General features: G+C 41.9%; 2 protein-coding genes and 1 pseudogene across 2 annotated transcripts; all 3 read right to left on the bottom strand.

Annotated features, from left to right (window-relative positions):
* Window positions 1–6,016: 6,016 nt before the first annotated feature.
* LOC135553283 (homeobox protein Hox-A1a-like) lies at window positions 6,017–6,646 on the bottom strand (annotated as a pseudogene).
* Window positions 6,647–13,169: 6,523 nt separating this feature from the next.
* LOC135551878 (homeobox protein Hox-A2a-like) lies at window positions 13,170–17,181 on the bottom strand. Its single transcript, XM_064983151.1, has 2 exons — window positions 15,287–17,181; window positions 13,170–14,630 (listed from the first exon to the last, which is right to left on the bottom strand). The coding sequence occupies exons 1-2, from the start codon at window positions 15,648–15,650 to the stop codon at window positions 13,885–13,887; spliced, it is 1,110 nt and encodes a 369-aa protein (XP_064839223.1). The 5' UTR covers window positions 15,651–17,181; the 3' UTR covers window positions 13,170–13,884.
* Window positions 17,182–19,124: 1,943 nt separating this feature from the next.
* Window positions 19,125–27,167, bottom strand: LOC135551876 (homeobox protein Hox-A3a-like). The gene is made up of 3 exons (XM_064983149.1): window positions 26,716–27,167; window positions 24,366–24,950; window positions 19,125–20,790 (listed from the first exon to the last, which is right to left on the bottom strand). Exons 2-3 carry the CDS (start codon window positions 24,832–24,834, stop codon window positions 19,991–19,993), a joined length of 1,269 nt encoding a protein of 422 aa, XP_064839221.1. The 5' UTR covers window positions 24,835–24,950; window positions 26,716–27,167; the 3' UTR covers window positions 19,125–19,990.
* Between the last annotated feature and the right edge of the window lie 395 nt (window positions 27,168–27,562).

Below are 27,562 nucleotides of genomic sequence, written 5' to 3'. Positions count from 1 at the left end.
TTACTTCCTGCTACATTGACTCACCTTGGAGAGTACTGTCCATTTCACCACCATAGATAGTAGCCTACTTCCTGCTACATTGACTCACCTTGGAGAGTGCTGTCCATTTCACCACCATAGATAGTAGCCTACTTGGCTTCTACATTGACTCACCTTGGAGAGTGCTGTCCATTTCACCACCATAGATAGTAGCCTACTTGGTTTCTACATTGACTCACCTTGGAGAGTTCTGTCAATTTCACCAACATAGATAGTAGCCTACTTGGCTTCTACAGTGACTCACCTTGGAGAGTGCTGTCCATTTCATCACCATAGATAGTAGCCTACTTGGCTTCTACATTGTCTCACCTTGGAGAGTGCTGTCCATTTCACCACCATAGATAGTAGCCTACTTGGCTTCTACATTGACTCACCTTGGAGAGTGCTGTCCGTTTCACCACCATAGATAGTAGCCTACTTGGCTGCTACATTGACTCACCTTGGAGAGTGCTGTCCATTTCATCATGATAGATAGTAGCCTACTTGGCTGTACATTGACTCACCTTGGAGTGTGCTGTCCATTTCATCACCATAGATAGTAGCCTACTTGGCTGTACATTGATTCACCTTGGAGAGTGCTGTCCATTTCATTAACATAGATAGTAGCCTACTTGGCTTCTACATTGACTCACCTTGGAGAGTGCTGTCCATTTCATCACCATAGATAGTAGCCTACTTGGCTGTACATTGATTCACCTTGGAGAGTGCTGTCCATTTCATTACCATAGATAGTAGCCTACTTGGCTTCTACATTGACTCACCTTGGAGAGTGCTGTCCATTTCATCACCATAGATAGTAGCCTACTTGGCTTCTACATTGACTCACCTTGGAGAGTGCTGTCCATTTCACCACCATAGATAGTAGGCTACTTGGCTTCTACATTGACTCACCTTGGGGAGTGCTATCCATTTCATCACCATAGATAGCAGCCTACTTGGCTGTACATTGACTCACCTTGGAGAGTGCTGTCCATTTCACCACCATAGATAGTAGCCTACTTGGCTGTACATTGACTCACCTTGGAGAGTGCTGTCCATTTCACCACCATAGATAGTAGCCTACTTGGCTTCTAAATTGACTCACCTTGGAGAGTGCTGTCCAATTCATCACCATAGATAGTAGCCTACTTGGCTTCTACATTGACTCACCTTGGAGAGTGCTGTCCATTTCACCACCATAGATAGTAGCCTACTTGGCTTCTACATTGACTCACCTTGGAGAGTGCTGTCCATTTCACCACCATAGATAGTAGCCTACTTCCTGCTACATTGACTCACCTTGGAGAGTGCTGTCCATTTCACCACCATAGATAGTAGCCTACTTGGCTGTACATTGACTCACCTTGGAGAGTGCTGTCCATTTCACCACAATAGATAGTAGCCTACTTGGCTGTACATTGACTCACCTTGGAGAGTGCTGTCCATTTCATCACAACAGATAGTAGCCTACTTGGCTGTACATTGACTCACCTTGGAGAGTACTGTCCATTTCATCACCATAGATAGTAGCCTACTTGGCTGCTACATTGACTCACCTTGGAGAGTGCTGTCCATTTCATCACCATAGATACTAGCCTACTTGGCTTCTACATTGACTCACCTTGGAGAGTGCTGTCCGTTTCACCACCATAGATAGTAGCCTACTTGGCTGCTACATTGACTCACCTTGGAGAGTGCTGTCCATTTCATCACCATAGATAGTAGCCTACTTGGCTTCTACATTGACTCACCTTGGAGAGTGCTGTCCATTTCACCACCATAGATAGTAGCCTACTTGGCTTCTACATTGACTCACCTTGGGGAGTGCTATCCATTTCATCACCATAGATAGCAGCCTACTTGGCTGTACATTGACTCACCTTGGAGAGTGCTGTCCATTTCACCACCATAGATAGTAGCCTACTTGGCTGTACATTGACTCACCTTGGAGAGTGCTGTCCATTTCACCACCATAGATAGTAGCCTACTTGGCTTCTAAATTGACTCACCTTGGAGAGTGCTGTCCAATTCATCACCATAGATAGTAGCCTACTTGGCTTCTACATTGACTCACCTTGGAGAGTGCTGTCCATTTCACCACCATAGATAGTAGCCTACTTGGCTTCTACATTGACTCACCTTGGAGAGTGCTGTCCATTTCACCACCATAGATAGTAGCCTACTTCCTGCTACATTGACTCACCTTGGAGAGTGCTGTCCATTTCACCACCATAGATAGTAGCCTACTTGGCTGTACATTGACTCACCTTGGAGAGTGCTGTCCATTTCACCACCATAGATAGTAGCCTACTTGGCTGTACATTGACTCACCTTGGAGAGTGCTGTCCATTTCATCACAACAGATAGTAGCCTACTTGGCTGTACATTGACTCACCTTGGAGAGTACTGTCCATTTCACCACCATAGATAGTAGCCTACTTGGCTTCTACATTGACTCACCTTGGAGAGTGCTGTCCATTTCATCACCATAGATAGTAGCCTACTTGGCTTCTACATTGACTCACCTTGGAGAGTGCTGTCCATTTCACCACCATAGATAGTAGCCTTCTTGGCTGTACATTGTCTCACCTTGGAGAGTGCTGTCCATTTCACCACCATAGATAGTAGCCTACTTGGCTTCTACATTGACTCACCTTGGAGAGTGCTGTCCATTTCATCACCATAGATAGTAGCTTACTTCATGCTACATTGACTCACCTTGGAGAGTGCTGTCCATTTCACCACCATAGATAGTAGCCTACTTGGCTGCTACATTCACTCACCTTGGAGAGTGCTGTCCATTTCACCACCATAGATAGTAGCCTACTTGGCTGCTACATTCACTCACCTTGGAGAGTGCAGTCCATTTCACCACCATAGATAGTAGTCTACTTGGCTGCTACATTCACTCACCTTGGAGAGTGCTGTCCATTTCACCACCATAGATAGTAGCCTACTTGGCTGCTACATTGTCTCACCTTGGAGAGTGCTGTCCATTTCACCACCATAGATAGTAGCCTACTTCCTGCTACATTGACTCACCTTGGAGAGTGCTGTCCATTTCACCACCATAGATAGTAGCTTACTTCCTGCTACATTGACTCACCTTGGAGAGTGCTGTCCATTTCACCACCATAGATAGTAGCCTACTTCCTGCTACATTGACTCACCTTGGAGAGTGCTGTCCATTTCACCACCATAGATAGTAGCCTACTTGGCTTCTACATTGACTCACCTTGGAGAGTGCTGTCCATTTCACCACCATAGATAGTAGCCTACTTGGCTTCTACATTGACTCACCTTGGAGAGTGCTGTCAATTTCACCAACATAGATAGTAGCCTACTTGGCTTCTACAGTGACTCACCTTGGAGAGTGCTGTCCATTTCATCACCATAGATAGTAGCCTACTTGGCTGCTACATTGACTCACCTTGGAGAGTGCTGTCCATTTCATCACCATAGATACTAGCCTACTTGGCTTCTACATTGACTCACCTTGGAGAGTGCTGTCCGTTTCACCACCATAGATAGTAGCCTACTTGGCTGCTACATTGACTCACCTTGGAGAGTGCTGTCCATTTCATCACGATAGATAGTAGCCTACTTGGCTGTACATTGACTCACCTTGGAGAGTGCTGTCCATTTCATCACCATAGATAGTAGCCTACTTGGCTGCTACATTGATTCACCTTGGAGAGTGCTGTCCATTTCATTAACATAGATAGTAGCCTACTTGGCTGCTACATTGACTCACCTTGGAGAGTGCTGTCCATTTCATCACGATAGATAGTAGCCTACTTGGCTGTACATTGACTCACCTTGGAGAGTGCTGTCCATTTCATCACCATAGATAGTAGCCTACTTGGCTTCTACATTGACTCACCTTGGAGAGTGCTGTCCATTTCATCACCATAGATAGTAGCCTACTTGGCTTCTACATTGACTCACCTTGGAGAGTGCTGTCCATTTCACCACCATAGATAGTAGCCTACTTGGCTTCTACATTGACTCACCTTGGGGAGTGCTATCCATTTCATCACCATAGATAGCAGCCTACTTGGCTGTACATTGACTCACCTTGGAGAGTGCTGTCCATTTCACCACCATAGATAGTAGCCTACTTGGCTGTACATTGACTCACCTTGGAGAGTGCTGTCCATTTCACCACCATAGATAGTAGCCTACTTGGCTTCTAAATTGACTCACCTTGGAGAGTGCTGTCCAATTCATCACCATAGATAGTAGCCTACTTGGCTTCTACATTGACTCACCTTGGAGAGTGCTGTCCATTTCACCACCATAGATAGTAGCCTACTTGGCTTCTACATTGACTCACCTTGGAGAGTGCTGTCCATTTCACCACCATAGATAGTAGCCTACTTCCTGCTACATTGACTCACCTTGGAGAGTGCTGTCCATTTCACCACCATAGATAGTAGCCTACTTGGCTGTACATTGACTCACCTTGGAGAGTGCTGTCCATTTCACCACCATAGATAGTAGCCTACTTGGCTGTACATTGACTCACCTTGGAGAGTGCTGTCCATTTCATCACAACAGATAGTAGCCTACTTGGCTGTACATTGACTCACCTTGGAGAGTACTGTCCATTTCACCACCATAGATAGTAGCCTACTTGGCTTCTACATTGACTCACCTTGGAGAGTGCTGTCCATTTCATCACCATAGATAGTAGCCTACTTGGCTTCTACATTGACTCACCTTGGAGAGTGCTGTCCATTTCACCACCATAGATAGTAGCCTTCTTGGCTGTACATTGTCTCACCTTGGAGAGTGCTGTCCATTTCACCACCATAGATAGTAGCCTACTTGGCTTCTACATTGACTCACCTTGGAGAGTGCTGTCCATTTCATCACCATAGATAGTAGCTTACTTCATGCTACATTGACTCACCTTGGAGAGTGCTGTCCATTTCACCACCATAGATAGTAGCCTACTTGGCTGTACATTGACTCACCTTGGAGAGTGCTGTCCATTTCACCACCATAGATAGTAGCCTACTTGGCTGTACATTGACTCACCTTGGAGAGTGCTGTCCATTTCATCACCAAAGATAGTAGCCTACTTGGCTGCTACATTGACTCACCTTGGAGAGTGCTGTCCATTTCACCACCATAGATAGTAGCCTACTTGGCTGCTACATTGACTCACCTTGGAGAGTGCTGTCCATTTCACCACCATAGATAGTAGCCTTCTTGGCTGAACATTGTCTCACCTTGGAGAGTGCTGTCCATTTCACCACCATAGATAGTAGCCTACTTGGCTTCTACATTGACTCACCTTGGAGAGTGCTGTCCATTTCATCACCATAGATAGTAGCCTTCTTGGCTGTACATTGTCTCACCTTGGAGAGTGCTGTCCATTTCACCACCATAGATAGTAGCCTACTTGGCTTCTACATTGACTCACCTTGGAGAATGCTGTCCATTTCATCACCATAGATAGTAGCTTACTTCCTGCTACATTGACTCACCTTGGAGAGTGCTGTCCATTTCACCACCATAGATAGTAGCCTACTTGGCTGTACATTGACTCACCTTGGAGAGTGCTGTCCATTTCACCACCATAGATAGTAGCCTACTTGGCTGTACATTGACTCACCTTGGAGAGTGCTATCCATTTCATCACCATAGATAGTAGCCTACTTGGCTGCTACATTGACTCACCTTGGAGAGTGCTGTCCATTTCACCACCATAGATAGTAGCCTACTTGTCTGTACATTGACTCACCTTGGAGAGTGCTGTTCATTTCATCACCATAGATAGTAGCCTTCTTGGCTGCTACATTGTGTTTGACACTTTTTTTAAATGTATTTCAATTGAATGATTTCCTTATTTGAACTGTAACTCAGTATAATCATTGAAATTGTTGTATGTAGCATTTATACTTTCTTTCAGTATATTACTTGGAGTTATGACTTTATGGCTACATTCCTATCCATACCCAATACAGAGAGGTGTTGCATCAATCTGCATTCACCTGTCCCATTCTGCATGACACTCATCTGTCTTCGGTGGGTTCCTTTTCACTTTCATCCTGTCGAAGGTCTGTGAGTTGGAGGCTCTCTCTGACAGGGGCGAGCAGCACCCGTCAAGGTGGGCCGCGTGCAGGGGTGACAGCGGGTTCAAGCACCCATTGAATGGACACAGGTTGGCCTGCTTGTGCTCGCCACCATAGGTAGAATGAGCGCAATGGAGCTGACCAAGGGCCCCACCCCGTAACCTTGGCAATGCTGCGGTACCATGGATGAGGAAATGTTCCTGGAGTACATTAATCAGGCGCACTGGAGAAACCCTGTGACCGACTCCACATCCTGGTTCAGTGCGTAATGGTTGTGGGTGGTACAGAAGCCCTGGCGTCCATAACCCGAGATGCAGGCAGGATGGGCACCATAGGTTAAACCCAGAGAGCTGGTAAGAGTCTGGTATGACCATGTCTGTGAGGGATACCATCTCTACTGGGCATGAAGCGCGCATCTGCCCCACAGTTGTTCTAATGACCGCGCATGACTGGAAAGTTGTAATTCCGTGATCCGAGTGGAATGACCTCAGTGAGCAGGACCTGCCATCGCCGCTCTTCACTGAGTAATCTAAGGAGATACTCATTGTAGTATCGTCTCAACAGGACTGAGAGACAGTCCACAACAGGCCCGGTCTTCTGATGACTTTCTATCTGTCTCACCCTGGGTAACCATATCACCTTTACCGCTATCAATGAAACGGTGGGCAGTCACGTGGCCCGGGTCAGCCAGTGAGGTGCTCGGCCGTGTCCCCTTAGCGTGACAGATTTTGAGTGGGTCTTTAAATTCCGATTAGTCGATCAAGGTGACGTGCTTAACCACTAATTTATTGGTGGAGCAAACAATGAGCCGGGAGTCAGACGACGGTGGATGGCGCTCAGGTCCCATGTAGAGCGGGGAACAGCAAACAAGGCTTCTGCTAAGCTGTCCTGCTTGAATGACTGTCAGGAGAAGAGTTATATACCACGACCCTCCACAAAAAAAAAATAATAATATGATTTCAGTGTGCAGTAGGTAATGTGGCATTTCAAGATGAACAAAGGGGCATATGAAAATTGAACTGAATGTATTGAGAAAGAAAAGAAAGAGAGAGACAGAGGGAGAGAGACAGAGGGAGAGAGAGAGAGAGAGAGAGTGTGCGTGTGTGTGTTTAGGATCCAGAGTTGCTCAGTCTATGCTTAGAGACCATGGTTAAATTGTTCTAGGTTCCCCTGCTAACCATATGTCAGGATCAATAGAGTGCTTTCCCTGTAATATCAGTCATTTTGTCGACATTATAAAGGAAATAAATTCGAGCACAGCTTTTGCACAACCTTTCAAGAGTGCTTACATACACTCGATCGGGATAACTATCCATTAATTATAACACTATTCTATTGCGTGTGTGTTTACGCGTGCATGCGTGTGAAGTTGTCAGTCAATAGCGTCAGCTGGTTGGAATGGAGACGTGAGTCTGGTGCACCAGTCACTCTCAACTGCACCTTACCACAACCGAATGATTCAGCGTGTATTATGTTGTTTCACTCGACTGCGGACTGCACATCTAAGTCGTTTTAATTGTTATCTGCATTGATAGAGGGACAGAGGCATTGTAGGGTTTTTATTTTATTGAGGCAGGCTCGCTGAGCCACATGTAGAGATTCGAAGACCACAAGAATTGGCCCATCAAAAAGAATCAGTGACACAATATTAATAGCATTGCGCCAAAAGCCAGCATGCAGTGTGTCATTTTACGCCCACTCCTTTTCATTATGTAGAATGATCAGTTGATTTAATAACGGGATGTCGGTGTTGTAAGGCTCTTGCAGCCTCAGGAGAAATTGCTGCTTGATCATCCTGTTATGAGGCCGTTTGAGAAATTAATGGTGATTAAATTTTATGTTGCAGAGAAAGGGGGACTGGTGCTCCCATTTCTGGTGCCAAATGCTCGCTCTCCCTTTCTCTCTCTCTCTCTCTCTCTCTCTCTCTCTCTGTTATACTCTCTTTATTTATTTTTCTATACAGAAAGGCACACATCGCCACATATCACACACACACGTTAGTTTTTTTCAATCGGTTTGGTGAAATTTTCACAAGTATGTGGTAGGCTACATTTTCACAACTCTTAGTACAAAACTCAAAAAAGACAAAAATGCAGTTTTTTCAAAACTCTAAGTACATTTTTATTGACTAAGTACAACAAATAAAATCACACAGTCACTTTATTACCAATCGTAATCTGTTGAATCTAGAAATACATGTTTCACATTGCAATATATGTTCATACAAAGTAATTGCCTGTCACAATGCAATGCTCACATTACATTTGATATGATTCTCTTCTCTGTTGTTAAAGTGCATTTTACTATGATTTAATCAGACTGCTCTTAATTGATGATCATTTAAACTATAGATAGCTATAGATTTTACATGTAAACTGGTTTGTCAACAGATTTTGAGAACTACATAATAAACATGTATGATATGTACACACATGTACTACTATGATGATGACTATTGTGATTTTACTTCACAGATTTTTTTAAAATCTGATATTGACAAGCTCAGAAACGTAACAAAACAAATCCATGTTTATTGGTTAAGTACACAAATTAGCAGATGTTACAGCAGGTGCAGCGAAATTATTGTGTTTCTATAGTTCCAATAATGCATTAATACAATAGAAATACAATACAAAACCAAAATGCAAATAATCCAGAAGGTCCAAACAAGAAAGAAATGCATCTCCTATAGAGTCAACATGTATCCAAGGTGAAGTATCTGGGGTGTTTTTATTGTTTTTATTGATTTTATTGTGGCCAATACCCTACTCTAACACCGTAATATAGGGCATTACAGGACTGTCGTACCCTAATATAGGCGATTTACATTGCAGACACTTTTATCCAAAGATACAACAATCCACACATTTTTGTGTGACTCCAGAATCGAGGTGTTGCTAGTGCCATGCTATTGCTAACTGAGCAACACACGACCACTACAATGCATAACAACAATGCAATACTGTAAAATATACAATACATGATTACAATACAGGTGGAAAGTATATGATTGCCATCCCCATGAGTGTGCCACCCTCCTCCAGGCCATGGGTGAGGCATTCAATGACATCATTCCAGACTTATGTGAGGCTTGGATCTGCCATGCCAAAAGGTTTTTCCCCATGTGCATAAACAATGAGGACATTTACTGCGATGTTAATGAGAACCTATGGCCAAATGCTCAAGACAGGCTTGATGCAAACTAAATTTCATTAATTTAATTTGTTTTGATTTGTTTGATAATGTTGTAATTATATCTGAACAATATATATTTGCATCAGTGATTGTAAAAGATGTCTTTAATGATGACAATTTTTATCACACATGGGCTAGAAATTATGGAAATTAGATTTGACATTTTTGATGGGTCAATTTTTGATGGGTAGAGCAAGTGTATTTCCTAATGTTAAAACCAGTAATGTAGAATATTACATTCAAATGGCATTTTTTCTATTGGATTAACTTGTTGTTAAAACAACTAAATTGAGAAGATATCATTATGTTGTGTTTCGGGGATTAAATCAATGTTCTCATGGTATTTCACAGTATACTTATATTTTGGATCAATGGGTGTGTGGTGAAAGATGTCTCCAAACAAAATGAAAGCACAATAAAGTGTTTTGAAGATAAGACTTGGCTGATTACAAGTGTTACCAGTTTGGAGTTTTGTACTAAGAGTTTTTAAAAAGTACCAAAGCGTTTGAAAAACCTGTAACAGAGAGAGAGAGAGGGGGGGGAGGGATAAGAGGGGAATAGTGGTTTGCGCCCCTACTGGATGATAAGAGGATTGTATGGCCTCGTGGTGGTTATTCTTCAAACAGCCTCTGTTTGACCTCTCACAGGCTTTTTTTCAGAAGGGGGGGTGGCGTTCCGCAGGAGGTCGGGCCCCCCAGATAGCATATGAACATATCAGAAGCCATTATTTTATTAATTTTTTAATGACAGGAAATTAGCCTTAAAACTGCAAAACAACTTAATGGAAAATCTGTAGAACAGCAGGAAATTAGATCAAGGATTCTTGAAAGTCAGGACAATCCTAGTCTGACAGGGAAACAAAAATGTCAGGCAGGTCACCTTGATACAAGTCAGTATTTGACGTCCATTCATATCCAAGGATATCGAGAGATAACGTGCAAAGCGGCCACTAGGGGCAAAAGTGAGCGCTGTTACCTTAAAGTGGGTTTTGGCGTAGCATCTGCCTCTGGTTCCATAGGAATATAAAATTGTTTTTCATAATTTTGTTTTAAGCCTATCCCATACCTTACACCTTACCTTAAAGCTGCATTATGTATGCTTCCCGTGCTTTTTTGCATGAATTACTTTTGGTACACTAGCTTCAAACTGCTGAAAACACAACATTATTGGTTATGGAAAATATATTTCACAGCGGTTTAGATGTTACAATGATTCTCCACACTATACCTGCTTGTTTTGTCACATAAACTGAAATTAGGTGAACTATTACAACTATTGCAATTTTAGCAACCATTGTAAGCATCTGTCTCTGATTCCAAAGGTTGCATGTTTGAATCTAGCATATAAAGTAGTTTTTTTATATTTTTGTTTTAAGCCTGTCCCACACCTTAACCCTTCCTTAACCATTCAGAGTTAATGCCTAACCTTATGAATTTAGAGGTCAAACTTAACCCTAACCTTAAAAATGTGGAGTTAATGCCTAAACGTAGGAACAACTTCAAAATTTGAGAAACATGGGGAAAATTGGATCAATGGGTGTCCAATTCTGATGTGAGACTGTGAGATGTTGATGTAAAATTTACATTTCTGAAATTTTATATGGGAAAGTTTTGTTTTTGGAATTTTTTAATGCCCTTGTCGGTAGCAAAATATCCCAATTTCAAACTCTACAAAAAAAGTGTCTACAATTCTAAAAACTGGCAATAGCGGATTTTAACTGGGAAATTATCTTATGTAGTAGTAGGCAATAGCACTTTGTGACTTTAAAAAATATTTATCTCAAAACTGTGATTAAAAGATGTGTCCGGAGATTTGGTAAACTCTAAAATGAATCAGGAATGAGCAGGGTCAACTATACCATAAGGACCCCTTATTCATGTCTTCATTACATATAGCGCACTCATGGTCTCATGGCACTCATTGTCTGTAAAGTTCTGTACTTTTGGTAGATTAAAACAAAGAATATTGCAATAACCATGGTCACAACCATAAACGGTCAACTCTTCCCGATATTTCTTCCTAATAGATTAGATAGAATATGAATTTTGATTCAAATACGTTACATTTCATTAGGTTTTAGAGTCATAAAGCAACTGAGGAAAAACAAAATTGCTACTGTGTACGCCACTTGAATTAATTAAAAAAATGCCATTTTTGTCAACTCTGTAAAGCATCAACTGCCACAGATTTGTATCTCTTGTTGGACACTAATTGAAAAATGAAAGTTAGTTGCATTTGATAAAAATGAAATAAAAATGTGGTTGTTTCTTTACATGGTGTGATAGCTGATACTTTGGTCTATCAAAATATATATTTCAAATGTTGTTACTATTAAAACAAATATTTGCGGGAAAAAAAGTTAAGATTGTACCTTCTTTTAAGAATCCATTATCTCTACAACAGCAACATTTTTCTCAACCTCGTGGCAAATTGTGCAAAATAGCATCATATTAGCTATAAAACTGCAAATTGTTCACTGTGTCCCCAGCAAAACCCCTCTTGGACACAGCAAGACTCCTTAGTTTCGAACCATGAGACAGTACTAAAGTATCCTACACTACCTACGCTTCGCTCTCTCTTTCTCTCACTCTCTTCAACCGTGCACATAGCGCGTGGGTGCAGCACTCTTCGCCAGGCCGTGAACGTTCCAGAATGCTTTTTCTGCGAACGTGGAATGGGGTGAGAGAAAAGGCGCTTTGTTTCGGAATTATTTGGTTACCAGCCTTTGGAAAGGAAAGCCCAAGTTGGACCAGAGTTGTAAAGTAGCTTTCCTCTTGACATATATATGTGCATGGAATATGTGCATAACCTATAGCCTACGCGTGCAGTCGTCCACTGGCAGTTTTTAATAAATGACATATTGGCTAAACGTCACTCCACCAATTCGCTACAGTTGAATGTAATATGGTTATGCACTTTGCTTTGCAATGATACATTTTACGATCGATCCATGCTATGTAGCAACCCGTGGTTAGTATGACCACAAGCATTAGCATGTTGAGTGAAATATTGACAGCTAGTAGCCCATTCCAAAATTATTACAGAATCGTAATTTTTCTGACCAAATCTCATACAACTCCAAGGTGAAATTAGTAAAACATGCATTTCTCCAAGGCTGTGGAAAAATATATTTCTGCACAAGGACATAAAACGTTTATAGCCGAAAGCCATTTTGCCCTATTAGGTTATTGTTATGAACATCTCAATTTAATCAAATATATTTATTGGCATACACTGCTCCCCAATCACTAAAAGCTTTAGAGCTATTTTTAGAAAATGTAAAACGTGTAAAATGAATATTAATGAATAGGCCTGCAACAGCCTGTTTTGAATTAGGCTACTTACAGCACGAGGGGGAAGACTGCTGCACGCTTGGAGAGCCCGCGTGTTTGAACAGCTATAAAAATGCATTATTACCAAAGGCTTACAAAGCTTCAGAGTTTTTGGCCTCGATTCGCGAATCCCATCTGAAAAAGTAAAGAGGGTTGTTATTCGTGCATTATATATCACAATTGGTCTCTTTGATAACGTTCTCATTCATGACGGGGTTTGATTTATGAGCTCGTGAAGGCAAACATGGCTCGAGCATTTGCCTCCACATGCACACAGCAAAGGGAGCTAGCAATAGGGAGACATGCTTTTTCTAGCCTAGTATGTTCACAATTTTACTAACTCTACAACCAGGGGAAGTAAAAGAGGAAATTTATTCGATGTATTGTAGTAGCCTGTGAAATTTTCTGTATACTCGAATCTGCTTGAAATTGGACAAGGGAGGTTTTCTAAAGAGTTTCTGATTCAAAATTGTAAGCTGATATTTCTATTGAACTCCATTCTCAAATTGCACAGCTATTTATATCACTGAAAAATCATGAAAAAGGTGCTAATTTTTTAATTAACATAAACAGAATACAATATCAAAGGCTCAAGGCCTCCACGATGAAGGTTCGTTTTTATCGACTAAACATTTATGCTTAGCCTATAACAGAATATAAACCATGCATTTATTAGAATAACTATAGGATTTATACTCCGACATACGGCTATATTGGCCTGCTTTCATCACACTATTTTGACTTGCAAATTAATTAGAGTAAATTTGTATTCAGAATGAGTTACTAAACATTGTATCGATTGGTAATGCCTCATTTCTATTTTGGGGGGTTGATAAAAATACATTTGATCAAAAATACATTTTACACTTGATAAAAAGGTTTGGATAATAATAACAAAACACAATCTTGCAAGTTCCTTATAGCAAGTCAGATTTATTCTAACAAAAATATCCATGGCACTGTAAGCTATACAAAAATAAAATGACCAGAATTCATACTATTGTGCAACTTTTCACATACCCATAATATTGTATCTTAAGAAATAATTGTGTTATTGTAATTGCAGGCCACAATGGTATATTTTTCCAGACTCTTACCTTGAATTAATCGACTAGGCCTAATCAATTAATCAATAAAAAGGAAATGTGCCGATCATATCAAACAACCACCAAAATTTACTTCATAGTTAATACCGGAGTTTTTTTTCTTTCTTTAAATGTTCCAGGTTGAAATACTCGCTCTATTTTTCATTGATTTCAATAGCTCAGATGCTGTAAGTCAATTGTAGTTAATGACTCCGAGAAAAAGTAGAAGTTGTCGGTAGATATGTCCAGATTGTCCACGGGGCTGTCCAGGGATTCTGACACACTAGGCGAGGTGGCATCAGAGAAGTGAAGGCAAGAATCCGAGGAGAATACTTGGAAGTCTTGTATTGAGACGTCCAGGGCCGCGGGACTACCGCCATTGTCCTGACCAGGTGCAGAGCCGGGCCCTATTGTTGACACGCAGCCTGGAACAGTGGGTGACGGGTTGGGAAAATGCTTCAGATTTTTGTCATTGCTACTCAGTGGTAAAACTGTGTAACTCTGCGGACCAACATTCTGGAGCTGCTGGGAAGTACTGAGTGAGTTCTGCTGAAAGGAGCAGGCCCCTCTCTCCATAAGGGCCCCGGTCACTATATTGAGGCTCTGCTCAAACACCGAGCCCTCATCCTCCTCCTCGTCGCTCTGGGTCCTGTCCTCAGCACTCGGCTCTTTCCCTTCGCCATTGTGGTTCTCCTTGAACTGGGTCTGCCTCTTGTGCTTCATGCGCCGGTTCTGGAACCATACTTTGACCTGCCGCTCGGTGAGGTCCAGCAGGGCGGCTATCTCCACCCTCCTCGGTCGGCACAGATACTTGTTGAAGTGGAACTCCTTCTCCAGCTCCAGGAGCTGTGTGTTGGTGTACGCAGTCCTCAACCGCCGGGAACCCTCTCCTCCACTCTCTAGAATCTCCGGCGAACCTGAGACAGCAGCACATAAATCACGAGATAAAGAAGCATTACACAATTAACCACTATGACTTGATAATGCAATATTACTCCTGTAGAAACACAAACCACCAGAGATCAACCTATTTAACACAGTGGCTATATTGCAGCAAAATGGCTGCTCATAGTAGCACCCTATGCATTCTCCCCCACAAAATAGCCTACTTGTAATATGGCTATTGACTGATTAATGCACACTATTGGACGAAGTCCTATAGCGCGCCATATGTACATCATTTCCCCCAAAATACAGCAGAGAAAGACAGAGAGAGAGCAGTAGTGTGGTACAGACTGGGCTACTATACTGATGAATACGCCAGCTGCCCGGCACGGCAACACTACTTTATCACTCTTCATTACTGTCACACATCAAAACTCTGGCACTGCTCCGTGAGGAAGGGCACGGTGGAAATTAAATAAATCATTTTACATTACTTAACTTTGCCCAAACTTTTCCGAGTAGAGTAACAATATGGATAACCCAATGCACCATTGTGCCCATCAGATTAATTTCGAATAGGCTCTGCAACTTGGTAATGGCTAGCCTATTGCCAGTCCTTCAAGAGCTTGGAAGGTGCATTCTGAATGAAAATGTCTGCCCTCTAAATTACCCCATTAAAAGCACCGACCTTCCGGGGAGAAGCATACAGGTCCAGTCGTTATGGCAGTCGCGGTGGAAGTCGGCAGGTGATTCTTCTTGGAGGCTTTCTTCTCTCGCATCCAGGGGTATTCCGGGGGTAGGGAGGCAGTGGGCAGCGGGATGCATCCATCGGGGCTGTGTCTGGGCCGGCTATGCCTCGGGTGGATGCCTGGGTTGAGGCTGGGAATGGTCTGCTCAAAAGGAGGAGGAATCAGTGTCGAGTGTGAAAGCGTCGAGCTCTTGATTGATGAACTTTGAAATGAATCACCGACAGGGGGGAAAGATGTCAGGCACTCAGCAAGCGAAGGCTGACTATTGATAAAACCGCTCTCTCGCTCGAATTCGTAATTCATCTCCGCTCGCTGAGAGCCGAGGAAAGTTTGCTGCGCGTATTTTTATAAATGTAGCGGCTCAATGAGAAAGAGGTGGTGGCATTTTTTTCAAATTCACTGATTACGGCCGCATGGTGACCGAACAGCTATTAAACTATTGAATTCATGGAGACAAGGTTGAAATTGGAGCCAAGTCACATGATAACTTCTGCCCAATGACAATTTGGGGTTTAATCAAAAGAAGCCACTGTCTGCGTGATTGATCCAAAAACTCTGGTGAAGAACGTCTTGTCTCTATGGGGACGGCTGTTTTTATTTACACCTCCTTTACGCCCACCCCAGTTTATCGTCCCCTAGCCTCCTAGTCAACTAAACTATAAATGTGTTTTTAGAATGGCTGCCTGAGCGCTGTGAAAGTGAAGTAACTATATTGCCCGGGCTCATGCAGTCCTATTTTCTCGTATTGTTTGACTATGTCTGGAGAGAACGCCCCCGCCACACACAAATTACACCAGTAGCTACACACTATGCATGCAGGCATTAGCAAAGTTAGCCATTCATGTAGAGTTCTCTCGGGGAAAAAACACCCCAAAAACTGATATTTAGACATCCTGACAGCAACAACCCTTAACAATCCAATGTATTCCAAAACGGTAGAGTTTCAATGTGTGACAATGTATGACTGTGTTCATAGACTTTCTTTTCAATTCAAGCATAGATGAGCTATAGGTCAAGCTACTAATTGAGGCATACAACTGGGAACAAAACGTCATACCTATTCTGGAGGCATGGGTTAATCATGCCTACTATACCATTTTAGTGTCATCCACTTGTATGCAGTACATTTATTACACATGATGTAGTTACATATTGTGTTTAACTCCTAGAAACCCAAATACACATGGAGCATGTAAGCACACACAGACAAACCTCAGACAAATACACACACACACACACAACCGATGTTGCTAAAATTATATGCACCTAATGCAAAAATTTAAAAAAAAATCACATTTTGTGTGCATGCATACCAATCATGTTCTGTTTCATTTGAGTCTGACATTTTTGTGGAGTAATTATACTCTTTCTCAGTCTCTGCAATTATATCACTCTGCAGAGCCCTCCCAGTTACACTAAAGCAAGGTTGACCTATATGCTAACAACATACTAAGTTTAGGGAAACAAATTCCAGCCGGTGGGTGGTGGACAAGGGCATAATGATCCTCTTTACATTTAACCTTATTTCTCACACATTTCAACTTGTGCTGTTGCACAGTTAATAAACCCCTGCCATTGGAATAGGTCATTTTAACGAATATATTGCGGAGAGATTCTGTAGAAGGAATTGTGTATCGACTGAGCAGCTCCCACAGTTTGGCTATGTACCCTTCCAGTACAATCTGTAAAAGCCACACTATGGATGTTTTTCGTCAAACAGCCAGTAAGCAGCTATGTTGTATGCTTCAAAGGAAATAAAATTGGAAGAGTGAGTGGGAGAGGAGGAAAATAAGTGGTAGGCCTTGCTCAGTTTATTGCTTATATAGCAAACAAAGAATCCTGGAAGCCTGCGCGCGATCAATCTTACTCGCCAAAAGGTCTGACAGCTCGGTGCCCTCAGAACACATTTAAGGCTTCTAACTCTCCCCCGGATCAAATGCAGCCAGGAAGCGGCGAGCAACGCTGGCCATTTAAGATTATAACACGTTTCTGTTCGCTGTCACATCTTTTCTGTCGCTTAAGGGATGTTTTAAGACATTAAAAATACATGGAACATTTTGCAGAAGGGCGATAATGCGCGTAAATGGTGAGTAAGCTAAACCAACATCGCCACTGCATTTTCTTTCTGGATTTTTTTGGGGGCGTATTTACAAAACGTAATTATTTTCGTTGGAGCATACATTTGGGTTTGTTGGTGGTGAGCAGAGTCTGTGGTAAAGGACGGGCCTGATGAGGAGACGGATGGATTTTTGGAATTACGCATAGGCTTTGTGTGTGAGGCAAGGAGTGGGTGGCGGCTTTCTGTGAACCCTACTCAGACCTACACATTTTTTTTTACAGGGGGATTCTGGGGGAATGATTTAGAACACCTTTCCCACGGATGGAAAATGACAATTCCTTTTTTCAACCCAATACCTTTTTTATGTTGCGTTAAAATCTCCTACATATGGGTCAAATCAATGGAGTGTGTGAGCGTGTGTGTGTGCGCGCGCGCGCGCGAGTGTGTGCGTGTATGTGTTTGTGTGTTTTGGATCCAGAGTTGCTCTGTCTATGCTGACAGACCATGGTTCAATTGTTCTAGGTTCCCCTGCTAACCATATGTCAGGATCAGTGGAGTGCCATCCCTGTAATACGTCATTAGTCGAAATTATAAAGGAAATAAATTCGAGTGCAGATTTTGTAAAACATTTGAATGTGATAACTATAATTTTACTACACTGATAATTGTTTCTTAGATTATCAGTTGGGAAATTCTGAATGCACAATGCATGGCATTGTATGTGGAATTGTGTTCTCCATTATTGGCTTATATTGACCTACATTTCATCAATATACTCACTGAATTATATTTGAAAATAAAAACTTGAATGTAGTTAAAGTAATTAAGTTGAAAATATGTTTTATGCCATGTAAGACAGTTCTTTGTGTGAATTGAATTTGGGCCTGCCACAACAAAGGAAACTGCAGTACACAATCACAAAAGTTAGTCTTAAGAGAGACATAAACAGGCTTATTTTCATACTTATTTTACACCATTGCACAATAATAACAGCTGAAAATATGTCGATGAATTTGTGTTGCTTGTAAACGCTTGTAATTGTTATTGTGTGCAGCGAATCCAGACCCACATAGGCATATTTAGCTGCATCAGATAGCCTATGACTCAAATATTTAATATGTCCTGTATTACATATCCTTTCATTTAGTCTAATTTACATGTGTAAAGAACTATAATTATGAGCTTAACAGTCCTATAGCGCCATAATAAACGTGAAACATGGGGCCAAAATGTGATTGATTGAATATAGGCCTATCAGCAAACTTTTTTTCCTTAACGGTTTCTCATTTAACCTATTTTATGCTAACAGATACTGCAGAAGATCCTCGTGACACTTTTATTATTATGGATGTGCTCGTGCGGAGGAGGCGCGGGAACAAGGCTACAGCAAAAGCTTCTGATGTGCCCACGCGCTAAGGGAGACAAAACGAGAGGCTTTTATACAATGTTTTTGCTATTTATTGTCACTATCAAATAAACTATTATGTTATAGATTATTATAGGTAATATTGATTCTGAGATAATGTGAATTACATTTTTGTGATGAAATAGCATGCCCTCTAAAGTCCTACCCGTGTTTTTCCTCCTCATAAATAATTTATGGGTTAATAAGATGTTTGTTATTATTATTATGCCTATTATTATTGCTTCCTTATTGTAGTTTGTGCCATGTGTTATATGTTTAAATACCCTCAAAATCCAGGTTGAAAGATACAATGCATATTTAAATTCATTTCTTTATTTATTCGAACTGGAGCAGCATGGAATGTATGACACTGAAAAAGAAACTTGGTGATATCTAGAATATTTGTTCAATAAAGAAACGTCTAATATCTGTCCGTCCTTCCAAGCGTGACTGGTTGATTTGCATTCGTAGAGAAATAAAATACCTCCTCGAAGAAGAAACAAATAACACCAATATATCAGTGTTGTGTCTGTCTGTCTCTCTGTCGTCTGTCTGCTGTCAGGTAAGGGGTAGAACTAGAGCCTAGGCCTGGTTCCAATAGCCTTCTCCCCACATACAAAGAGCACAGGGGGGTCAAATAATACTAAAGAACTCCATATAACGTCATATAAATAAATAACATTTTGAAAGTCCAACAGAACACAAGCTGGTTAGATCGTAGGCTGGAGCTTCCAGGCCTCCCTTTTTTAAGGATCCTTCCACAAGTGCAACAAAATGCAAAACAATAACACAAAACAAATCTTCAACTGCGGATAAATACCAAAAAACTAATACATTCACATTAAAATAATACCATAAGATTTGTTCATATACCCTGTTTGATTTGTTTTTAGAAACAAGTTAAAGATTAAATAGGTCTATGCGTATGTGCCCCCGCGCGTGTTGTCTCAGATAATAGGTCTGTGCGGAACAATAACACTATCGCAAATAGAGTGAACATTTGAAGCAAGCGTGATTACTTTCCTATGCTACTTCACACATTAAACTATATTAAAAAAAGAACAAACATAACCTAGAACAAAGAGAAGGTGGAAAAGGCTACTAAAGAAGAAAAGAAACAAAGCGATGGTGGTTCGTCAGGTAAGACAATGGGGCGGAGTGATCCAGGGTGCAACCCGGCTACAGATGTGTCAGTTTGGGCGCTTCCTGAATTCTTCCCTGAGAGTAGTGCGTCGTATTAAGGTCTGTGTATGTCGGGTTTGGATCGCACACTCTTTGATGGTGACTATTGCCCATAGTGATTGCTCCATTGTAGTCCATGTTTGTGGACGGCGGGTGCGAGAGATGGGTCAGGCCGAAAACGGAGGCCCTGTTGTTCGGCATCGAGTCGATGTAACCTCCGCCTACATACACAGGGCTGACCTGCTGCAAGTGCGTCCCATAGCCGCCATTTCCTTGGAGAGGATGCGCGTCATACTCGGGCGTGGCCGAGCCGCCAGTCCCGGGATACCTCTTCTGAGAGGGCGGGCAGTTGTTTAGGGAGCTGTTCAAGGGAGGGGGATATGACGTAGGCATACCGTATGCATTATGAGCGGGCTTATTGTAAGACGTTGGTGACTGGGACTCATAGGGTACACTGTTAACCAGAGAATGCATAGAGTTGAGGTATCCTCCACCCCCGCCTCCGGGTGATGGGCCGAGGGGGCTCCGAGGGGACTGTCCCCCGGGAGAGGGCATCATGCCACACCCTTTCTGATCCTTTTTGTACTTCATCCTGCGGTTCTGGAACCAGATCTTAATCTGCCTCTCCGTGAGGTTGAGCAGGTTGGCCATCTCGACCCTGCGGGGTCTGCAGAGATAGCGGTTGAAGTGGAACTCCTTTTCCAGTTCCACCAGTTGTGCGCTGGTATAAGCCGTCCGGGCTCTCTTCGACGCGGCTGACCCGCCCGGGGGGCTCTTGTCTCCAGGGCAACTCTCAACTGGCGGAAGAGGAAAAGGAAGGCAGTCAATCAGTAACCAACCCCAGCAGCAAGCACAAGAACAAGACACGGAGTGACAAGATACATATAGCTGATAACACACGTTTCTCCACATGAACCGACTCAAATACACATATCAATAAGAGTTCTACAAATAAAGACAAATCAGAGATGTCCTCAACCAGACTGTGGATGTTATTAGTGCAATTAAATCAGACATAACATTAACTATGACTGTATACATGCTGGGGACAGCTCTCAACTGTTAGCTATACTTTACTCAAAAGCCAAATCAGAGTGATTATAATTGTGTGTGTGTACGTTAAACGACCTCGTATTTCCCTCTGTAGCTTTTTAACCCTCATAGTACACACATGTTCAGTGCAAATATCTGTATTCCTCATTGCGCATTTTTTTTTTTACCTTTATTTTACTAGGCAAGTTAGTTAAAGAACAAATGCTTATTTTCAGTTGACGGCCTAGGAACATGGTTGGCAACTAGGTGCGGTTTCCAAGGTATTGTTACCTTGTCAGCTCGGGGATTCGAACTTGCAACCTTTCGGTTACTAGTCCAACGCTCTAACCACTAGGCAACCCTGCCACCCATGAGCTAAATCTCGCCTTGCCATCTCCTATGAGTCTCACCATGCTGAATGGCTTGAGCTCTGCCGCTGCACAGCAAGGTGTTGGTCTAGTTACCGTTTATGGCAGGCTGCCAACACCTAATAAATGTTGCTACTAGCTACTGTACAGCCAGAAGCTGGGCGTGAGGAATGCAGCATGGCATCATGTTATGAGTTAGCTCTTCTTTATAAATGGGGATATAATATTTTCACCATCTCTGTTTCAGAAACTAGGCTACTAATACTGCTGTTATTCGAAAAATGCTATAATCGGGCTATAATCCAAATCCTAATATATCAAAATAAAAAATGTAATATTCAAAATTATATTGTTTCATTAAGGAGCTACTGTTGAGGGATCTGTGATTAGAATTATTGCAAAAAGCAGACCCACTGGACACAGACTTATTTCAAAGTCTAGTTTTAATTTACATCTGCAGTGAATTAAACGTGAAATCAAAAATCATTTCACCATGTCATTGGATTTAGGTTAAAAGTTGGGTGAAAAAAATACGAAATAATGTACATTAATGACTTTCTGCCAATCCAATCAGTTTTCCACGTTGATTCAATGTCATCACATATAATCTTTTTGTTGAAATGACGTGGAAACAACGTTAATTCAACCAGTTTTTACCCAGTGGGGTAAGCCTTAGGCTAAGGTTTGAAATAGTCCCTTTGGCATCAATTTGGCAGACATCTTGACAGACTCATGATAAATGGGATTCAGCAGACCTTTTAGATGCCTGGATGCCCTACTTATTCACTTCTGACCAAATATATTCCCAAAAGGTGGACATAAATAGGCATACTAGCCTATGGAGACAACACGATTTGGTAAGGCCATGGGAATTTAAGCATCTTTCAACTTTGGGTAAACAACTTCCTCCCCCAGGTCTCCTAGCTTTTCCTCTAATCAAAACAAGAGAACAAATTGGTACAACTGTTTTTGTATGTTTGTTTGTTGTCCTGCATGGAATGTTGTGTGATCACAGACAATAAATTATGTTTATTCTAGCAGAAAGTCAACGATAGAGCATATGGACAATAAATGGTGGAGCTCGGCCTAAAACTATGAGGAATGGATCACAATTGAGTATTTCTAATGAACATGCATACATCATAATAGATCATAAGGAATGCATACTAATGGGGGACCCTATTGACATCACAAAAGGGTGTGCGTAATAGGGGCATTATTACGAAATAGGTCGTTTTCAATAAAACGTCACAATACGTTCGATTTAGCTTCTGGGGAGCAAGTAGACTACAGCTTCGCTAAAAACCTTTGGCAACTAGGTGCGGTTTCCAAGGTATTGTTAAATAAATGTTATAAATATTTGGTTTTAATATCATCACCTATTGAGCATAGTCATAACTACAAATTTACGACCATTCCATGCAAAACATGATCAGTAAACATCAATGATAACCTAATTTCAGATATGTGAAGGTACCTATCATTTAGCTTGCTTTATCAGAGATTAGGCTTTTGGAAAGAGCTTGACATCCGCAAGTCCAAATCCTGGTAAAGTTGTCAGTTGGCTCTACGGTCACTTCCACTATAGATGGCAAGCAAATCAAGCAATATTTGGATATAGTCATCTAATTTATCCCGCGAAAGTTTGCTTGTTAACTTGCTAGCCAATTTGACATGGTCTATCAATCAATGTAACCTATATCATGTCTGTCAGCAGCAATTGTAATTAAATACTCTTAAAAACAATGTTGAAAAAGGGATCATGTTAGTTAACTTCGATAGGTAAGCCAACATTGTTTGGAGAAAAAAGTAGCATACATTAGGTCTACTTACCACTCATTATATGTTTAGCTAACTGTACAGTTTCTACCTATAGCATGCAAAGTAAACATTATCAGCTGACAGTAGCACGACATATGCGCTCTTCTGCTGCTTGACAGGCAGAGCTCACAAAATATGGGAAATGAACCTAAACCATTCATACTTGTCTGGTATACACTTTTATTTGATATCACTCAAATATCCAATTAATGGTGGCCAGTACTGAGATATGTCGTGAGGCTTGATGTGTACTGATGCAGTTACATGCAGTATAACTCCGATCATTGTTTTGCATGAAGCGGCAGGTAGCCAAGTTGGGCCAGTAACCGAAACGTTGATAGCTCGAATCACGGAGCTGACAAGGTAAAAATCTGTTATTCTGCCCCTGAACAAGGCCGTTAACCCACAGTTCCTAGGCTGACATCTTAAATAAGAATTTGTTATTAACTGACTTGCTTAGTTAAATAATTGGACCTGTTTAGGTCTGACTCTGCTCTTCAAGAGGTAATGATATTTACAACCAAATATTTAACAATCCTTTGATTGTTGTCAACGGTTTAAGCGGAGCTGTGAGTCTCCTTGCCGGACCTTGAGAACTAGATCATAAAGAATATCACGATGGAGTAGGCCCGAGCCATACATTCAGAGTTAACCAAATGTTTGAACATCGTTCTAATTCTTGACATATAGTTACATAGCATTGTTTAAATATTCTCCATGTAACGTTAATGGGGAGCTAACATGAACACGTTGAAGTGTTATCCTTATTCAACCGGGGAACAGTGGGTTAACTGCCTTGTTCAGGGGCAGAAGGACAGATTTTAAATGGATCAGGATGCCGAATGGCCCAACTCTCTAAATACATGGCTCTGAGTGGGCTTGCATAATAGATAATAAGCCATACATCATAATGGTAAACTATAGTTTGTTCAACTGTGAGGGAAAAGTTTGAGAATTCGAATGTATGCATAATATGGAAATAATCAAACATGTTGGTTCATCTGATGAAAATATATATATAATTGGTGACTTGGGGGGTATGGATGTAAGCTAACTGTTTCATGTATCAGTAATGGATCACAGAACCACGCATGAATAATGGGGTGTATTTTATCACGTGTCTCCTCAGAAGTGGCGTCTAGGTAATATACCTGAGCTGGAGCTACTGGTTTTAGGCTTCTGGTTCTGACGGGACTCTTTCATCCAGGGGAAGATGTGCTTCCGGGTGGTGGTCGGCGAGCTGTGCACCGAGCTCTTTGAGTTGGGTTGACAGGAGCCGTTGCTCGTGTTCTGGTTGAGAGAACCGGGGGACTGTGACTGGGGAGGGGGTGGTGGGACAGACACCGACATCTGCGGTTGATTGCTTTCAGTGAGGACGGGTGGCTGCGCTGCCTGGATGGCCGTACCCCTATCGCAGTTCTCCGCCATCTCCCCCGGCTTCTGCAGGGCGACCAAGCCGTCTGGGGACTGCAAGGAGCAGGCTGGTCGATGGTACTCACTTTCCACATGAGAGGCCCGGGGATATTGGACCTGATTGGCATCATAACTGAAACCATTTGCGCTTTGATACGGGTAGCCACTGTAAATTGCGGAGCTGTCGTAGTAGGTTGCCTTCTGCATCTCGCCGTTTCCCAATATTTATTTCAGAAACTGACAGGGTCTTGACACCCTTGTTGAATAACATTGGCACCCTTGGTCACGTGACACCTCTTCGCCAATGGCCTCCTCGGGTGAACCTAGGGTTACAAGAAGCACGGTGAGGAGAAGAAATGGTGGCGATCCATCTTACTTTTCAATAAAGGGCTGACACCAGATACTATGGAGGCAAGATAGGGGCAACAGTTCTCTGGCTATTCTCGTTTACCTTCTGCTTACCAACAAAGGGAACAAAGGCATGCACAAACCTCATCTGCACTTAACTGAATCAAAATAAATACGTTTATAAAAGCATACCAATTGTGCAATATTAAAATTAATTGTAAACCACCAAACGAAAGGCCTGTCGTGAACTGGGCCTATGACTTCTCTATGCTTTCTCTCCACAGACCCGGCCAGCCTTCACCGCAGTGTGCTGTAGTCTCTGCCCCAGCCCAGCCACCTTGCTAAAAGCATAAACAACTACATTCCACAGTTTTTGCTGCATGTGTGTGTGGAACCAAGGTGGATGAGGGCCAGGGAGAAACCTGTAAAACTGCATCTCCATGACCACGACGTGAACTTTCCCTCGCAGGCCTATAATAAAGGCTCCTGTCGGTGCTGTCGGCGAAGTCGCGCATCCCGGTGATGTATGCAAGGGCGGGATGGCGCCCTGCAGACAGCGGCCCGGTGAACAGCTCGGCTATGGCTCGGTATTTAGGAATGTAGCATAGAACTATAGGCGTACTGCTATTGTGGATCTAATGAGTGGGAATACCCAACTAGTAGTCTACTCACTGAGGTAGGCAAACTGGGGTCATATCAATTGAGAAGTAATTGAAAAACTATCCAATTGAAATTATATATATATATATATATTTTGATAATCGATGTGGGCAAATGGGTACAACATACACGTTTTTAAATTAAAATAGTAGATTTTTCCTTAGAAGGAATGTAGGCTTAATTTGTGAAGCATTGTAGTCTGGATAAAATAGCAACTATAGGCAAAAGCTATTGTCACACCTGCTAATGCATATCATGTGAATCATTAAAAATAAACGAGTTATTCGATGCAGCAGTATCAATTCACAAACTATCTCAAATGTGAAACTAGTTTCATAGCTAAAGAAATATAGGCAGGTTATTGTAGGCTATAGTGGAATCCAAAATGAAAACATGAACATCCTATTGTGTAGCCTAGTTAAGGCAGTGCAAGAGACATACCACCACGATAAAATGATGATAGCCAACAAGTGGAGAAGGTTTGTGATAATGATTGATATTCATTGTATTTTTATTAGAAATAAATATATTTTAGTACAACTTGGGCGAAAGTAATATTAGGCCTAGCGATACTATTAGAAATCAATCATGTCAATATTAAACATGACCATGATCTTCATATTAGATCACCTGAGATGTTTTTATAAAATAAAATGGATAGATAATTCGTTAACCACGGCTCGTTACAGCACACTACACACCACGACAAGCAAAAACGGTATGAAAACCAGACCATCTTGCCCTCAACACACCGCAGAATTCAAATGAATATCACATCCCATCACCAGATCTGCAATGAAAGCATTGCTTTGGAATACATATCAGAAAGCTTTTTGATGCATTTCCAAAATAAATAATAGTCTGGTCAAAAAAAGAAAGACAGGGCAGAAAAGAGAAGAGAAGACAGGTTCGAGCCTTCGAATACTCAGCCCCCCGCTCCGCGCGCGAGAGAAATCTGGCTGCCTGTGTTGTGTGTGAACTCTTCCTGAACCGAGATGTAAGTCATACGGTGATAAATCACCGCGCGACACGAACTCTGCCTTTTACAACAGAGAGAGAGACAATTTCTGGCCTGCTTACCTTATCCTCTGACGACGAATGCAAAGCACAAGACAATATGTTCTCATTCAGCGAAGAAATCGATCAAAACAGTAGTCCGGAGAAAAAGTTTAGGCAGAGCGAGCTGGGGTATAAGCAGCAGCACCAGCATGCGCCAAGCTCATACAGGACTCATCCGCCACAACAAAAAAGGGAAGGGGCGAGAGGCTCTGTGTGTAGAAGAAACAAAATCCTTTTTTTCTGTTCGATGTTTGAAGGGTAAACCAAGATAATGAAAGCAGGCGCGAGCACTCGGGTCGTCCAGATAACCGCTATCGGCCCTCGGGGTTGAACTTATCACATGCTAGAGCAGTGCCCATGTCTTATACCAATATTAAACCTAGCCAGAGCTATGGACTATGTGTTTGGGCACAAGTACCATGCAGACATCACCAGAACAGTGAACTCCCCGAAACATAGCGTCACCATAGACAAGAAAGATTATGCAAATGAACTAGTGCCTTGGACACAAAAAGTCACTTCAAATCCTGCCCCCCCCTCCAAAAAAATAGCATCACAAAAACCACGAACACCCATCCCAAGTGTTTTATGGCATTTGTTGTTATTTATTAAACACAGAATCGAACAATGACTGGATGAAATGATGGGAGAGTACACAGCTTTACGCAGCACAGCTGATGGTGACAACCTCACATTACCATTACTATGAGAGGGATAAAGGGCGCCCATCCGCAGCTTAATCATTAACCAACACTTTTGCATTTTATTTAGCCTATCAAGCCTTCCATTTACGAATTGTGCTTGGATTATTACTTTTTTTGTGTGTGCTGCAATAATCGACACATTTCTAAATTCCTAGGATCGAATA

The sequence above is a fragment of the Oncorhynchus masou genome, chromosome 13 (assembly GCF_036934945.1).
Source record: "Oncorhynchus masou masou isolate Uvic2021 chromosome 13, UVic_Omas_1.1, whole genome shotgun sequence".
NCBI lineage: Eukaryota > Metazoa > Chordata > Actinopteri > Salmoniformes > Salmonidae > Oncorhynchus > Oncorhynchus masou.
Note: the sequence above shows the minus strand (reverse complement) of the source record. Positions and strands in the feature narration are given on the sequence as shown.